At 37.9% G+C, this 15,890-nt stretch overlaps 1 protein-coding gene across 2 annotated transcripts in view; it reads left to right on the top strand.

The window, feature by feature from the left end:
• The first annotated feature begins 312 nt into the window (after positions 1-312).
• Positions 313-15,890, top strand: part of LOC103479473 (enhancer of polycomb homolog 1-like) — a 37,754-nt gene continuing 22,176 nt past the window's right edge. The window contains exons 1-2 of one of the 2 annotated variants that reach the window (XM_017310179.2): positions 313-652; positions 6,299-6,386. Coding sequence is in view for 1 of the 2 variants with exons in the window: in XM_008433904.3 (XP_008432126.2) it covers positions 7,910-8,062 (153 nt within the window). In the remaining variant the exon portion in view is untranslated. Of the gene's footprint in view, positions 653-6,298; positions 6,387-7,486; positions 8,063-15,890 lie in introns of those variants that run through there. The other variant, XM_008433904.3, reaches the window with a different exon arrangement.

Below are 15,890 nucleotides of genomic sequence, written 5' to 3'. Positions count from 1 at the left end.
TATTTGTCAATTATTCTTAATTTATTATGATTAATAAAAAAATATACATAATGACAGCAAAATGTGATTTGTTAAAATATTTTAGTTCAAACAGCATTATCTTTACCTTCATAAAGAACCTTTCAGAAAAAATGCCCCTCGCAATATGGCGGCGACGTTCTCGTGCGTTCCGGATCTCCATTCTATTTCGTTCGTTCGGGGAACGAAATCTCTAGTATCGTGTCTGCGACAGCCAATCACGTTTCGTTTCAGCCCCTGTGGAGCCTCTCTACAGGTGATTGGTGGCCTCGGCTAGCCAATCAGATGGCGTGTTTCACAGCAAAGTTGTTAACCCCCAACAGTAGCACTTTGCTTTCCAGCTCTCTAGTTTCGACCAACGGAAGGAAAATACGGACTTTTACCGACTGAAAGACGCCGTTTGACGGCCCGGATGTTGAACGGGAACCGGCTGCTTCTCACCGGCTGGTTCTGTTCGTGAAACTAAGTAGAACCAGCGGAGGCTAACGTTGATGTTAACTCCCTCTGTGGCTCGCTGCGTCGTGTTCTCTGTCGTCTCTCTCTCTCTCGGGTTTTTCTTCTTCTTCTGGTTAAACTTGCAGAAATGTTCCCCATCTGTCCCGAAGGCTTCCACGTTTCCACACAGATCCACTCGGTGAGTATTTTCCTGCCATGTTTTTAACTCTGATGGCCAAAATAAAGAGGCCCGTCGTGATTAGTGTGTTTTCTGGCATCAGATGATTTCATACACGCAATCAAATTCCTGGCTGGTCAGCTGGATGCAATTCAACAGCAAAACCACAAGTTCCTACTCAGTTTTTCGGCCCCTAAAACCACCAAACCCCCAAAAGATGGATCCAGATATTTTAAAAATGTATAAATACATATTTAAATAATAATATATATCCGAATATAATTTGATTTGTTAGGTTTTTCATGAGTAAACCTTAGCTGAACGAGACAGTTAAAGGATGTCTGATTTTTTTTTTATTACACCATCTTCTTTTGAGGAGCTTTCATGCTGATGGCAGGATAATCTGGAACATTTTTCTGCTGGATCATATGCAGCTTTGGGTGTGTGACTGAACAGTGCCAGGCTGTCCCTGTGGTCTGCCCTGGAACTGCTCGGCCTGGATCATTCACTGCAAATATTATCTAACCAACTCTAACCCCATCTCCTTGAAAACAGGTGGAGGATCAACCTGGCTTCACATCTGCATCTTTAAATGTCACCGTTGATTTAAACAAAACAACAAAAGCCAAAAACCGACCAGAACTGAAAACATCTGCTCATTTAAGAGAGCTGGAAAGCTGAGTTTTCCAGCTCTTTCCTGTGATTATCTGAACTCTTTCCCTATTGTGGGACAAACTCCACCCACGTTGCACTTCTGTTTGTCAGCTGGGAGCGTGCAAGCTCAGTTTTCACTCAAAATAATGTCTTCAATCATAATCATTTCAAATGTTTATATAGTGTTTCATTTAAAACATCTGATGGCATCAAAATCACATGAGAATTGAGACGGGTAAAACATTTTAAGAGCTGAAATTAGGCCCGTCATGATAACAGATTTTGCTGGATGATAAATTGTCCCAGATGTTTTTGCGATGAACAATAATATTGTTGTTTTCAGGGCATTTAAAGTAATATAATAATAATAATTAGAGATGTGCCGATCAGGTTTTTTTCCTGCCGATACCGATCACCCATGAGGGCCGATCACCGATACCGATCACATAATTATTATTTTTTTTAATCGTAAGCCCCTACCGGTTACATTATGTGGAAAAAGGATTTTCCACATGATGTAATTTATGTAATTTAGACAAAAACTTGTTTTTAATAACTTTTTACAAGAAGAAAACTAAACAAAACAGGCATTCTGCAAATTGTACTGCTATCAGTAATACTATCTTTACCAGACTGATAACATATGGAGGCTCTGAAGAGGCTAAATAATGTAAAAAGTCAAAATAAAACCTCTCAACATTGCCAAAAAAATTCAAGTATAAAACTTAACATTCAAAGACAAATACAGGATCCATTACAATAAACAATCCAGAGTTACTGAATCAAAACTTCCTGATAGCATGGCGGCTAGCTGATTACTGCTAGCTCTGATTGGCTGTTTCTGACTGAGCGGAGTAATTATGCAGAGCAGGGAGGAGATAGATTATTTTTTCAGAGATTATCTGTCTCATGTTAGGACAGCGAAAGTTTTAATACGTATGTAAAATTAATTTTTTTAGGTTAGATGCTGCAGCTTTAAGCAGAGGTTTGGTGTGAGAGTCACTACCAGGTGGAGCAGAAGCGGCGCTCCGTCTGTCAAATATTACTACCTGTAGCGTAGCAGCGGTTCAACAGCGAGAGCAGAACCAGCGTCTTACATCGCAGCTCAAAAACTAAAATAATTTTGCGGGTTATTTGTTTAGCTTTCTGACCGTCATGCTAATCCGGGTGAGTGTTTGTAGCTGTGCGCAGCTTTACCTGCTATCTGATCTATTTTTACTGCAGTGAGACTCGATGTAGCCAAACTCCGTCAAGTATATCATTGTTTTTATGCCATATTAGATTCATCGTGTTGATGCATTTTGACCTGCTTCTCCCCACGTGCTTCAATTTTCCGCAAGCACAATTATATTCTAATTTAAAGTTAACTTTAAATTCAAACTTCCCCAGTCACTCAGTGCGTTATAGTTCCACATCGCTTAGGATTTGTTGCTGCACGTTTGCGCAGAGTGAAGGAAAGAGGAGACCAGCTGCACAGGCAGGCTGAGAAATGAGATGCAGGTGATCGGTTTGCGTGATCGGCAACAAGAGACCGTGATCGCCGATCACCGATCTTACACTTTTTCACAGAAATCGGCCGATTATGATCGGTGTTCTTACCATTACTAATAATAATGGTAAGAACACATTCTCAAAGATCAATGAACTTTAAATTCTAATTTAGCGCAGGAGCTGGAACACATTTTAAATATTCAAAATAAATAAGCAAAACAGAAATAAAATTAATTATGAAGTCTGTAAACAAAATTACCCTTTAAAAAAGGTTCTAGTCAGACTGGAGACTTTTGTTACCCAGTTTTTGGCAGAAAGAGACAAAGAAGAAAAACAATAAATTATGCAACTGGAAATGACTGCATTTATTTTAATTTATCATGCAGTTAATTGTTTTATTGCTTATTGCAACAGGTTTAGCTGAAATATTGTGAATAACATACAACCTTTGGTGAAATTTAGGATAAATTTATTTGGAACAGTTCTCTCATTCAGCTAAACTGACTAACTTTAACCGTTTAAAACTGAAGAAATTTAACTGAATATTTTGTAATAAATTCAAAGAGTTGTAGAAGCTGATGGCTGTGGGCAGAAAGGATCTCCTCTAGCAGTCTGTATTACAGCAGATTGAAGAAGCCTCTGACTTAAGACACTTCGTTTATCTGACAGTTTCATGAAGAGGATGCTCAGAATTGATAAATATTCTTTTACATATTTATCGAAACTGCCACTATGTCGTGACAGTATGGTATGAGACAGATGACCTTTCTTCCAGCGCTAACTAGAAACAACCAATCACAGCCAAGAGGCGGGTCTTAGCGCTGTCAATCACACTTGTATGTTTACAGATTATCTGTCTAATAATAAACTGTCACAACATATTGACAATTTTAACAAATATGTAAAAAATGGAAAAAAAAATTAAAAATAAAAGTTATGTACTGTATTAATTTGGGGAGTTCGCCAAGCGGCCGATACCTACGTGTGAAACAAATCTCATCAGCTTCCATTAAGATACAATTCAACCTAAAATGAGGTTAATATAAAGAATAAATAATATGAATTACTAAGGCTTACGTGCAAAACAAACCAAATGGTGAATTTCAAGATTGCTTTTCAAATTAACAGTAGTTGCGTTTCCATTGCAATTGAAAAACTTTGTCAATATTCTGCTAATGTTGAAAAAACACAGTTTTGCAATTCTGATTTTAAATCAGACGTCAGTAAATTTGTTCACACGATAAGTTATTAAAAAAACATGCTGTGCCATCATCCTTTGACTACTTCCTGTCCTCTTCTTCTTCATGGTTTTTGCCAGTAATCACATCTGGTTGTTGATCATGTGACTCGTGATGAGAAAATGTTTCCGATGCAGTTTTACAAAAATAAACCAACAACCTCATCCTAGTGCCAAAATTATTTGATGAAAAACAAGATTTTTTTGAAAAATTGCCATGTTTCCATTAGCAAATTGTAAAAAAACAAACAAATTAATTAAAAGAATTCTAAAATGTATTTTAAAAGTCAGAAGTTGCCAATGCTGTGATGCATCTGCCTGTTTATATCCCGCCACAAACCAAGCCTCCTGTAGACTGAAATATGTGTTGGCCTCTGATCTGAAAAGAAGCGTGCACACCTCCAAATTGCACCCATTATTCCTCATGCTGGTCACTTAGAAACTGATGGAAGCTGTAAGTCATCCAGGCTTCATTTTGAATGCAGCAGTTAGCTGTCAGGTTGTTGAAGAAAAAGCCACAGCAAAAATCCTAGAAGGACGACATTCATATTGACCTTCATATGAGCTTTCTAGTTAAGGAGTTTGAATTTCAACATTGCGATGCACATAAACGTTGTTAATGTGCAAACTTAAAATGATGTTCTTAGAATCATTTTAAGCTTTACTTTCCATAAACAAACACTGCTTTTAATTTTTTCAGTTCATAGCTGCCGGCGCAACATTGATTTAAAAACATCCTTACATGTTTATGTTGTAAAATAAACATGTTTTCACCTCATCTTTCTACTGTTAATTTAAGGGGCGGCCATATTGAAACGTAAAGCCAAGTTGCTCCCACTTTCCCAGTGGAAAGTCCACTTAAAGTTGATTTTTCCAACTGGAATGTCAAGATTTCCCAGTTCCGAACACAGGAACGCAACATTAATACAGTATGAGAGGTGAATTTGTTGGGATCCCCAATTATGGTTTTTATTTTTTAGCCTCATAATGTGTTTATTTTTTTAATGTTTGAATTATTGTTGTAATTTGTTATGTGGCCAAAGGCAGTTGTTCTTAGATCAATTTGATTTCATTTGAAGACTACTCAATTTGGATTATGGCTGGACATTAAATCAATAGCGATAGTCATGGGATCAATATCAATAGAGCAGATAATACATCTGAGAATATTCAATATATAGAATATTCACTGAATGTTGATTCTGAGCCGCACAGCATTCTGGGAGATGTAGGCAGAGGAAAGACTATCTGCTCAACCTCTTAACGGCTAGCTAAGCTAGCTTGGTGGAATCAATTTACTCACTCATTCTGTGGTTACCTAGCAACTCAATCATTCTGTGGTTACCTAGGAACTGAATCATTCTGTGGTTACCTAGCAACAACCTGTCAAGTAACTTGTGCAGTAGCAGTTTCAGGTTTTGCCACCATGTCTCATTACTGCCTAAAAATAAAAGAACTGGACAAAAAAAGAAAAATCACACCACCAGTCTGGTTGTATCTCAGAAATTTAAAACTAAAATCTGATCTATAGCTATCAATATTGACTGGTATGAAACGCTTGTTTTATAGGTTTTTCAGCCATATCATCCAGCTCTAATCTGGATTAAATTAGTAACGATTAATAAACCTTTTCTTTTTAAGGGACATTTCCAAAGACACTGACAGGCTGATTTGCAATATGTGGTCTATGCGATGCATCTGGTGTTTTGTTGAGAGATTCGTCTCTGCTATTCATTTAATTTCTCATGTTTTCTGGCAAACATTTAAAACTTCAGACGTGCTGGGAAAAGAGAAGCAGCTGTCTCACTTTCTGGGTTAGAAATGTGTTTTCCAGCTGAGAAACTTCTGCAGACGTGGAAGAACTTTAAGAAACTTTGTCTTATAACAGGTGTGAATATTTTTGCATCATGCAGCAGGTTTGAATAAAAAGCATCAAACTCCTACTGGTTTCATTCACAATTGAATTAATAATTTGCTGACAAGCTATGTACGGCTGCAGCTAATGATTATTTTAATCATTGATTAATCTATTAACTATTCTGCTTAATCAATTAATCGGGTGAAAAGTATCCATATTCTGCAGAATTTTGGTTCTACACCTGAGCAGCACCAGGTGTGTTTGCACAAGCCCAACAATCACCATCAGCTGGTGCGAAGAGCCGTCTTATCTTCTGCCTTACATGAGCAAGCTTCTGCTAAACCTACTTTTCTTTATCAGTTTTGTCCTGGTTTTTCTTTTATTTGCTTACAGATTTTAAAATTTCAGTTCTTCTGTTTGTTTCCAGGGCATCTTTGTGGAAGTTATGGGTTTAAGAATGAAAATTAAAAACCTTTATTCTCTGCCTGGACCCAGGATGATCACAGCATCAACAGGTAAGACGCTTCAGTGGAAATGTAATATTATCCTGTGAATTTTAGGAATATTACCAAATGAAGTGGGGCATCTTTTTCAAAGCAAATACTCTAAAAACTTGGTCCATGTTTTTGTGCACATGCTTGTCCCTGTCCTTCCAGATGGAGGCAGCATTGTGCTCGCTGCGACTCATTTCACCTGGAGTAAACATCTTTTTTATGTGCCAGTTAGTTGTGGCATCAGTGCTGATGAGGTTCAGTGGATCTGAACAGTTTTTCCTGCTCATCCAGCAACGACTGCATCCTTAGTGTTTAATGGTGGAGTGGGAGTTGGTCATGTTTTTCTTGTTTTCACACCAAATAAAATAAAAAAAGGCAACAAACAGCCTTATTTTCTAGGTGGAGTTGACTTGGTTTTGCTCAAAATTACTACATTGCATAACTTTTAAACATGGATTGCATAAAATAGTAAGCATTATGACTAGTTTTATCATGTATAAATTATTTTAACAGTTTATTGATGGGAGGAATTAATATATCTAAATGTAAGAAATTGAGAATAAAAGTGCAAAACAAAGGGGAATTATTTCTAGAAATGATGCAGAAACCTAAACTAGTCTTTATAATATTTAAAAGATCACTTGCACAACTGTGTTGTTTTCCTTTTTTAATTATTTATTTTTCATACAAGTTTGATTGGTTTGGGATATTCAGTCAGTTGTGCCATTTTTTAAACCTGGTATTTTATTTACATGTTTTGGTCATAAATGCGTATATTAGTAGTTTTTGTGGGTTTTACTCTGTTTATTTACGACTTTAATCTATATTTAGTTTTTTTTTTTTACATTTTGACCATGCATTTACTTTATTTAAATATAAAATGTTTTAACTTTTGTATATTTACGTCTCTTCCATCTTGGGTATGTCTTTATTACATAATTTTTGTTTTATTTTACGCTTTTTATATTTTATATTTTCCGCTGTTTTTTTGTGACCTAAAAGTTTCATTTAGAATGTATATAATATTTTTCAAGCGTTTTATTCTATTTTTTGGGAATAAATTGAATCGTTTTTTATTTATTTTAATTACTCCGTGTCCTACTACGTATTTCGGCCATGTCTAATGTTTATTTCAATAATTGATGTGGATGTGTGGAGCGGAGTTGCTTTGCAACAAATACCCCCTTCCCCCAACCCCGGCAACGCGCAAGCGCTCGGGACCGTGTGGGAATGGTCGGTCCACGAACTGGGGGTTGGACCGCTCCGAGCGAAACAGAGCAAAAGAGTTTTTAAATGTCCGCCATGTTGTCCATGGCGCACTGAACCACCGATAGGGAGCGGAGCGTCGGAAAATAACAGTCCGAGAGAGAGCGACCGAGATCCGGGCCTTCCCCCAGCTCCGCTGGCGACGCCCTAAATACAAGCTAGAACCTTCCGAACGTTAGAGACTAACCGCACAGAAACATCAATGAAAGCTCCACTCGGTGCCGTTGTGAACATTAGGAGATCGGATAGATTTATATTGCATCTGGAATTGTGAAAAAATGAGTAAATTGTCGTTTCGGGCACGGGCGCTGGACGCTTCCAAGCCACTACCCGTCTTCCGTTGTGAGGATTTACCCGACCTACACGAATATGCATCCATTAACCGGGCTGTGCCGCAGATGCCGACGGGGATGGAGAAAGAAGAGGAATCGGTAATGTTTAACGGTTTGAAAATGTGAAGTTTTGAGCTTTGTTTTATTTTTAAGCGATCAGAGGCGCCCCTCTTTTTTTCCTGCGCAAGCTTTCACAAAATGGCCGCCAATTTTCTCAGGAGAAACACGACGGTTTGGGGCAGTTAACGGCTTGTTCGTTGGACATTGACGGATGTTTTGGGCAAATTAAAACACAAGGAGTCTGTATTTGATAAATTTGCCGGGTTTTACCGGTTTATTTATGCAAGAGATGGGTTTCTGAGTACAAAGGGAGTCATGTGACTTGAGCAATGCCGACATTTTGTGTCTTGCGTGAGGAAGGGGGCCCTTGTGTTGGCGTAGTAGCAGAACGCTGAGGCAAGGTGGCGCTGCTGCTCTCAGATCAGTTTGCAGAAATGTCAACAATGCTGCCGTGTGTTGGCAAAAGACGACGGTTGAGATCAGAATTGTTTATTTTCTTATTTTAGTAGAATGCAGGTTAGCATTACTGAGCTGGAATGTTTTGATCAGAATTGCTAGGTCTTGTTGGTGACGTCCATGTTGTTTTTGCTTTCTGTGAGATGTTTCAGCTCTTGTTTGAACGGTAAATGCATTAGGAGTTATTGCCAAGCATGTGCAGCTGTCAGATACGTGTATCTCATTCAATCTCATTGAGGATTTCTCCTCAATGTGTTTGCACTGCAGGTCACTGGGAGGACAAGCTGGTTTTACTGGGAAGCGGTGCTTTTGTATTTAGTTGGGGAAAATGTTTTGGAATCATTTTTGTGTGGATGATGTGCATTTTTCTTAAATATTGTTTTTATTCAGGACATTTCTCTACTTTGCCACACTTTTCCTTAAAATGCTGAGCAAATTGGGCTGCATCATACACTTATTTCAGTGTAGTGCATGCTTTTTCTCCTTTGGAGCCTGTGTTTGGTGTTAGGGGTTCAGTGTGCCAAATGGCACCGCATGTGGCCCTCCGGAGGACATCAGGACAGTGTGTAGGGAGGGTACCTGGCATTTACAAAACTCTGTGCTTTTCTGCTGGAACATCTGGTTGTGTAACAAATCTACTATCATAATAATTTGGGAGCAGCTTATTAATTTCTGTGTCAGATTTTATTAAGAATGTGCTTTGAATCAGGTTGACCTGGATATTTGTTTTGGATGGGATGCACCTGGAGGAAAAAATTGATTTTTGAGTTTCCACCTTATTTCCCTATTCAATTTGCTCAGACAGAAATGTATACTTTTTTCAGTTTGACATTTTTAGATTTTTAATTGGGTTTTTTAGATTTTCTTCCCAATATTTACTCTTGTACTGTAATGACAATCATGTAAAGATTTTTTTTCCTTTTCGCTACAAATCCGTTATTGCTTGCCGTCAGAACCTTACAAATGTAAATTTAAAAAAATAATACGACTATTACAATATTCGCTAGTGAAAGCAAAGCAGCAGTTTCATTCAGTCTTATTTTGGAACGTAAACATGGTAATTGTAGTTGCTTTCATTTGATTTATTTTAATTTATCTTATGCTGATTCATTTCCTTCTAGTAAATAATTTATCATCAGAATATTGCTTCTCACAATAACAAATTTCGCTGGACGATTGTCCCAGAAATTATTGCTATAAAAAATGTCATTTTGAGATAATTTTCAAAGAATATAATAATATGACCCTAATTTTTAATGAATTATTGCAGTAAGTGGCCACAACAGGGCTCAAATTAGACATGGGTTACATTATTTGTAGTTTTCTGAAGACCTTGTTGTTTTTAATTTCTCTTTGAACCAGTTAACTTGTAATATGAGAGATTATTGCTCCTGATTCAACTAAATTAATTTCTTACACTTGCCTTTATACTTGTATAGCGTGGTTAAAGTGAACATCTACAGTCAGACTGCTGTCCTAATCGGTTATTTTATCAGTCGGCATCAGAACCACAATCAGTGGAAATGTGTGTAATGCTAACACTTAACAACGTACAGGTAATTTCTGAGAGATGTGAGTTTTATTATTATTACTATATAAACAAAACATCACAATCATCTAAACAACTGTAGCTACAAAATTATAGGTGGGAAAGTCACCTGGCAGTGATTTAAAATAATGAAAATTAGAAATATTAGCTGGATTGAATCTGTTCAGATGCCTCAAATCAGTTTTAATACTTTGTTTTGGTTCATGATGATTGGAACATTGAGAAAACAAAATCTGACAAAACAAATAAAATGACTTGTCCCGAAATATCTAAAAACTTAATAAAAATAGTTGGGCAAATGTGTAAATCTGAGCAAACTACAGACTATTTGTTGTATGTTGAAGTTTTTCAAAGTCTTAAAAAGTCTGGATGTTTTTCAAATCTGAATAAGATTAATATTTATATATATTTTTTTTTAGTCCTGGGCTTGATATCTTGTTTTTTTTTTTTCTCCATCTCTATTGAAAAGATTCCCAGTTAACGGAATAGCAGCAGCCAAAGGGGAAATTCAGGTGTAACGGCAGCATCAGGTGTAAAGGCTGACAAAAAAACAAGTTCTTGGTTGTAAAAACGATATTGCAACAATAGTAGTAGTAGTAATAATAATATACTGTTCAAGACTGTAACGGAAAACATTGTGCAGTTATTACAAATAAAAAAACTTTCTCAGTTGAAGTTGAAAATGTTGGACTTTCTTCGTTTTATTTGCTTACAATCGTCACCATTTTGTCCTGCTGTTTGCAGCTTAAGTATTTACAGATCTTCATCACCTGATGGTTATCTGTGTAACTTTATATTGATATTTGGTGTTCAAATAAAACAAAATTGGTTGGAAATTGACAAATCTGGGAGAAAAAGATGCATTAAAACCCTGGAACCAGAAAAATGGAAGTGCTGTTTTCTTCCCAATCAAGATGAGTTGGTATTTTTGGTTAAATAAATGGGTTCATTTGAGCTTGTGGTTCTATTTTTTAAGCATTATTCCTTGGTCTGATTCACCTAAATGTTTAACGTAGAATTAACCCTGGCATATCTAAGCAGTTTTATTTACTTTTTTTGTTTTACTGAGTTTGTCTTTAGGTTGTCCTGAGTAGCCCTGTTGCATTAAGTAATAAATCAATAATCACATGATCATTTAAAACAAGCTCGGTTTCCATTTGCATCATCGGTTTTTCTTTTCTCTTTCTACCAAAATTGAATGACAGAAGTCTTCAGTTTGGTGCTTTGGTCTCAAGCCATTTTTAAAAATTGTTTTTGAAGGACAATTTCATTTACAGAGACGATTAATTTTATTTTTTATTTTGTTTTGGATATTTAAAATGTCTTCATGTTCCAGTGTTAAATGTTTGTGGTGTGCGAGAATGTTTTCTTGCGTCGTTATGCCGTTACTGTTGTACTAGTTGAAAATAGTCTCAAACAACAATATTATCGTTCATCACAATATCTTGGACAATTTATCATCCTTAAATTTATCATGACAGATCTATTCCTCTGATTCAGGGATGCTTATACTAAAATTAACCCAGGCGGATCAAAACATTTTGGTCTTAATCCATTTAATTTGAACCTTTTATTATTATTTTGAGTTTGTCTCTCGCTCGTCCTGAGTCTTTTATTTGCTTCTGAGGTTCTTCTAGTTGCTTGTGTCTCACAACCAACTTGGTGTCAAGTGGTCTGCACACTTCCTGTTTCTCAGCCAATAGAAAGCTTTTATTGTCCGCGTATCGTTGAGTCAGTTTCCATAAGCCCCTCTCTCCCTGTCTGGGCCGGCGTTCCGGAGGAACCACGTGTGCGTTTGTAGCTTCCAGGCGGCGTGTTGTTCTGCGGCGCTGGGTTCCCAGCAAGCAGCACGTGCGGCCTGTTTGTTTTGGGTCAGCCACTTTGTCTTGTATTTACGTTAGGTTGAGAGTGAGGTCAGTGTCTGCAGGCCTGCTGGGAAACCCACGGGCGTCTGGTGTGTTTGCCTCGCTGCCAAACACAGAAACATGCTGGCCGGCTCCCAGCTCCTCGCTGCATGACCTCACTGGGGGTCACCTGTCCAAAGTATCCGCCGTTCATTCAAACCGTCGGCCATTTTCATTCAGCTTTCATCAGTAGCTTAAATGAAAGCTTTCATTCCTGCTCAGTGCCTTGAACAGTTTCTGTGCTCAAGCGTTTTTTTCTCCCACCACGCTGAGGAGCGGTTTACTCTCGCTGTGGAAGAGACTCAAAAGGGGGTGGCGGCGTTGGCTTGCTCAGCGTTTCTGGTGGTGACTGATGGCGCTCGTTTTAGGAGCTATATTTGAACTACTGCGTGTGAGAAAGCAGGACTGTTGGCGAGCCAATACACCTCGGTGTGTTTATCATCGGCCCACAGACGGAAAGTAAACACACACGTTTTCTGATGAGGTTTGGCTGCCGGCGGGTTGGGGTTTATGAAGTTTGGAGAGGAAGAAGCTGAGGGGTTGGGTGTCGGCTGGAGGGAATTAGGATGGGAATATTAAAGTTATGCAATAGCATGAGCGTGGATGTTACAGCAGAAAAAAACCACGTTTTTCTCACTCTTTGTTTTTGTCTCTCCCCTCCTCCCTTTCCTTTTGATGTCCACATTAATCTTGCTGAGTTTTATTTTGCGTTTCCTTTGCTAAGGATCTAAATCTGGTGTGGGAATCAAAGATGACGGAAATCCATACAGCTGGCTAAATACCTTGGCAAGCTGTTCCAATTGCCCAGAGATTGGAACCAACTACTTTTGTCTCGTTTGACTCTGATCAGTGATTAAACACTGAAAGCTCAGATTTCTTCCTGCTAATCAGCTGCATTAAAACTGAATTCCCACTATTCTGCGTCACCGGGCAGCATGTACTTTATGCACCTTGGCTACGTTCACACCGCAGGTCATGATGCTCAAGTCCCTTTTTTTTTTTTTAAATTATTACCATTATTATTGCTGAGATCCGGTTTTGGTTGAATCAGACGTCTGAACATTTAACTCTAAAGGTCACACATTTGCAGAAGAACATAGCCGTCACGCAGCAGCACATCGTTTAAAGCATCACTATTTGACCTTTGCAAAAATATTTATAAAAACTGTCATGAGACAGACGATCTGTGAAAAAATGTGTCTCCGCTGCCTCCTCCCTGGGTTCCTACTGCCATCTGCAGAAATGAGCTGCTCCGTTTAGAAATGGCCAGAGCAAAGGAGAGGGGCAAAGTGCTGCCAGTCATGCTAGTGTACATGCTGCTAAGCAGCTTGGTGTTTCAGGAAAACTGTTAATCCACCATCATCAGTGGCTGTGCTAGTTAGCCTTAGCATTCATGGCAGGCTCTGGTGTGCAGGACTCACTGTAGCGTAGCAGAGGGGAGGCTGTGAGCAAATTGTTCATAAAGGTTACATACACCTAGAACAGAGAACGGCCATTATCTTTGGCCCATTAAACGTTCCACCAAGCAGCACATGGATTCACCTAGTAGAGTTCAGTACAAACGTACTCCCGTTCTGTTGGTTTCAATCCTTCTATTTGGTGTAGATCGGATCCCTTAACATGGTTTTATGTTGCTGGATGTTAAAAACGGTATAATTTGATGTATTATGCATTTCTATATGGTAACGTTATGCTGCCATATGAAAATTTAGGCCGATATTTTAATATTGACGATGACCACCACCCAATTTTGCGTTGCATCACTGCACCGTTGCTTTGCCAAACATATGGTCGCCCATCCGTCTCGAAACACAATTGCAAACAAACATTGGTTATCGGCCGAGTCGTTCTTATCGGTCCGTTAATGATGCTTTAAAAAATGGCCGACATTAAAACCGGCTTATCAGGCTTTGCTACTTCCTGATGTGAAACTACTTGACCAACAGTTTTTCCATTATAAATAGCATAAAATAATCCTGATCTGTGTATCCTGATATAAAACACCGTCTCTTTATAGTGTGGGTTTTAAATGCTGGTAAATCAGAGATGGAGTCAGAATGGTCAGTTTGTTTTTGTCTGTGCGTGCCGGTTGAGCATGCTCATTAACTGAGCTCGGATCAGAACCGATAATCCTTGAAGGGTTTACTCCACAGTAATGGGGCTTTACTCACTTAACTAAACCAGAGAGCTTAGATGGGACAGTCCAGCTGTGAGGTGCAGATGTTACACATGTGCAGCGTTTCAGACTGCGTTTGTCAGGGTTTTTACTGAGAATTGGTCCATTTAATATGTAGAACAGGAATCCTCTTTGTTGCTTCTTCTAAGCTTTGATTATTGCTCAAACTCCAGTCACTTTAAAACCTTTTGATTTCTTCTGGTTTTTCTTTTCAATCTGAAGCTTCAGCTTTTTGTAAGACTGAATGTGATTCATAGAAAATGCAAGTATGCTTTCTCAAATGTCAAACAAAATGCAAATCCCTGAGGTTAGTCTGTGCAAAAACCAAAGTCTTGCTTCTCTTCTAGTTTAGCTTCTGTAAATTATTGCACATTTATACTGTTGGACGATTCTAGATTTTTGATTGTATTTTGACCTTTGTAAAGCACTTTTCTCACATTTCACTGGTTAAAAATTACTCTAAAGTTTTTGTTTTGCTACATTTAAGCATTTAAGTAGTTTAATTTTTGACTCCATCTTGTAGTTCAAGCAAGTAGGCGCAAAAGTTCAGTAAATTATTTCTCCCAAGGAAATGGCTTTTCCAGTCGGACGACATAATGGCTAATTTAATACCGACGCATTTTTAACCTTCCCATTTCAAAACGAGGGTTGCCCGTTCCAAACCTCTGAAAGAACTGCAGCAGAAAATTGCTGCTTCGCTTTGCAAATACAAGCAAGTTGAATAGTAAATTCTGTGTATTTGAATCAAAGTATTATAAAAAATATACAAAATAAATAAATGAGTTATTCACCAGTATTTACATAAATACATATCTTAATGCAATTTGTTTTTATCACGAGATAAAAGCTTCTAATACAGCATGATGAATGGATTTTTCAGTATTTAGCTGTATTTGAAACACTGGCAAAATGAAAACATAAATATGTTGGTTCCACTGACACCAGGACAGGTTTTAGTATAAAATGGAAACGGCTTTTATTGGTTCACAGAGGGGAAATTCAGGTGCAGCAGCAACGTCGGATTCACACCAAGTACCAAAAGTGTTAAAAACATAAAGATTGACTGTTATAGTAATTATATGCTGTACAAGATTATAACTAAGTACTGCAGTATTCAGTTTTATTTGAATTTACACCAATAGTGGGTGCAATATTCAAAATAATGATCTTTAATTTCATATCTGACAGAGAAAGCAAAAGTATTTTTTTTTTTTGTAAAATTGCATATAAATTTGGCCATTAAGGGGTTAAAGCAGCGTTGCCTTAATCAGAGTGATGGGTGGTGTTAGTTTCTGTATGACTGATGTTTCACATCATATTTCCCGAAATCCCACTTTTTCTTTTTAGCAGGGTTGAAGTTGTGGTAGGAAGTTGGTGCTGAAACTTCAAACTCAGACGTGTTAACAGCTGAGACTCTGCTTCCTTTCAGAAAGGCTTCTCTGTGTGTGTGTGTGAACTGGTTTAGTCAAATTAAAGCCAAATAGAAACTCGGATCCATCAAAACGCTCCACCAACTGGTTCTGCTTTTATCCTGAGAGCAAACAAAAAAAGTACAGTTGATGTTCTGCGTTGTTTCTCGATGCGGAAAGTGGTAAAACTGAAGCTGGCATGAACTTAGGCCTTTTACAATGAGCAATAAATCAATGACAAATTAAAACAAGCTCAATTTCCAATTGCATTGTTTGCTTTTCTCTCTCCTCCATTTCTTCCTACCAAAAACTGGATGGCAAAAGTCTTCAGTCTGGTGTTTCAGTCTCAACCAACACCTTTTTTTGTCCATTT

The sequence above is a fragment of the Poecilia reticulata genome, chromosome 17 (genome assembly GCF_904066995.2).
Source record: "Poecilia reticulata chromosome 17, P_reticulata-male-v2, whole genome shotgun sequence".
Classification (NCBI taxonomy): Eukaryota; Metazoa; Chordata; class Actinopteri; order Cyprinodontiformes; family Poeciliidae; genus Poecilia; species Poecilia reticulata.
This window is presented reverse-complemented; position numbering and strand designations above follow the sequence as displayed.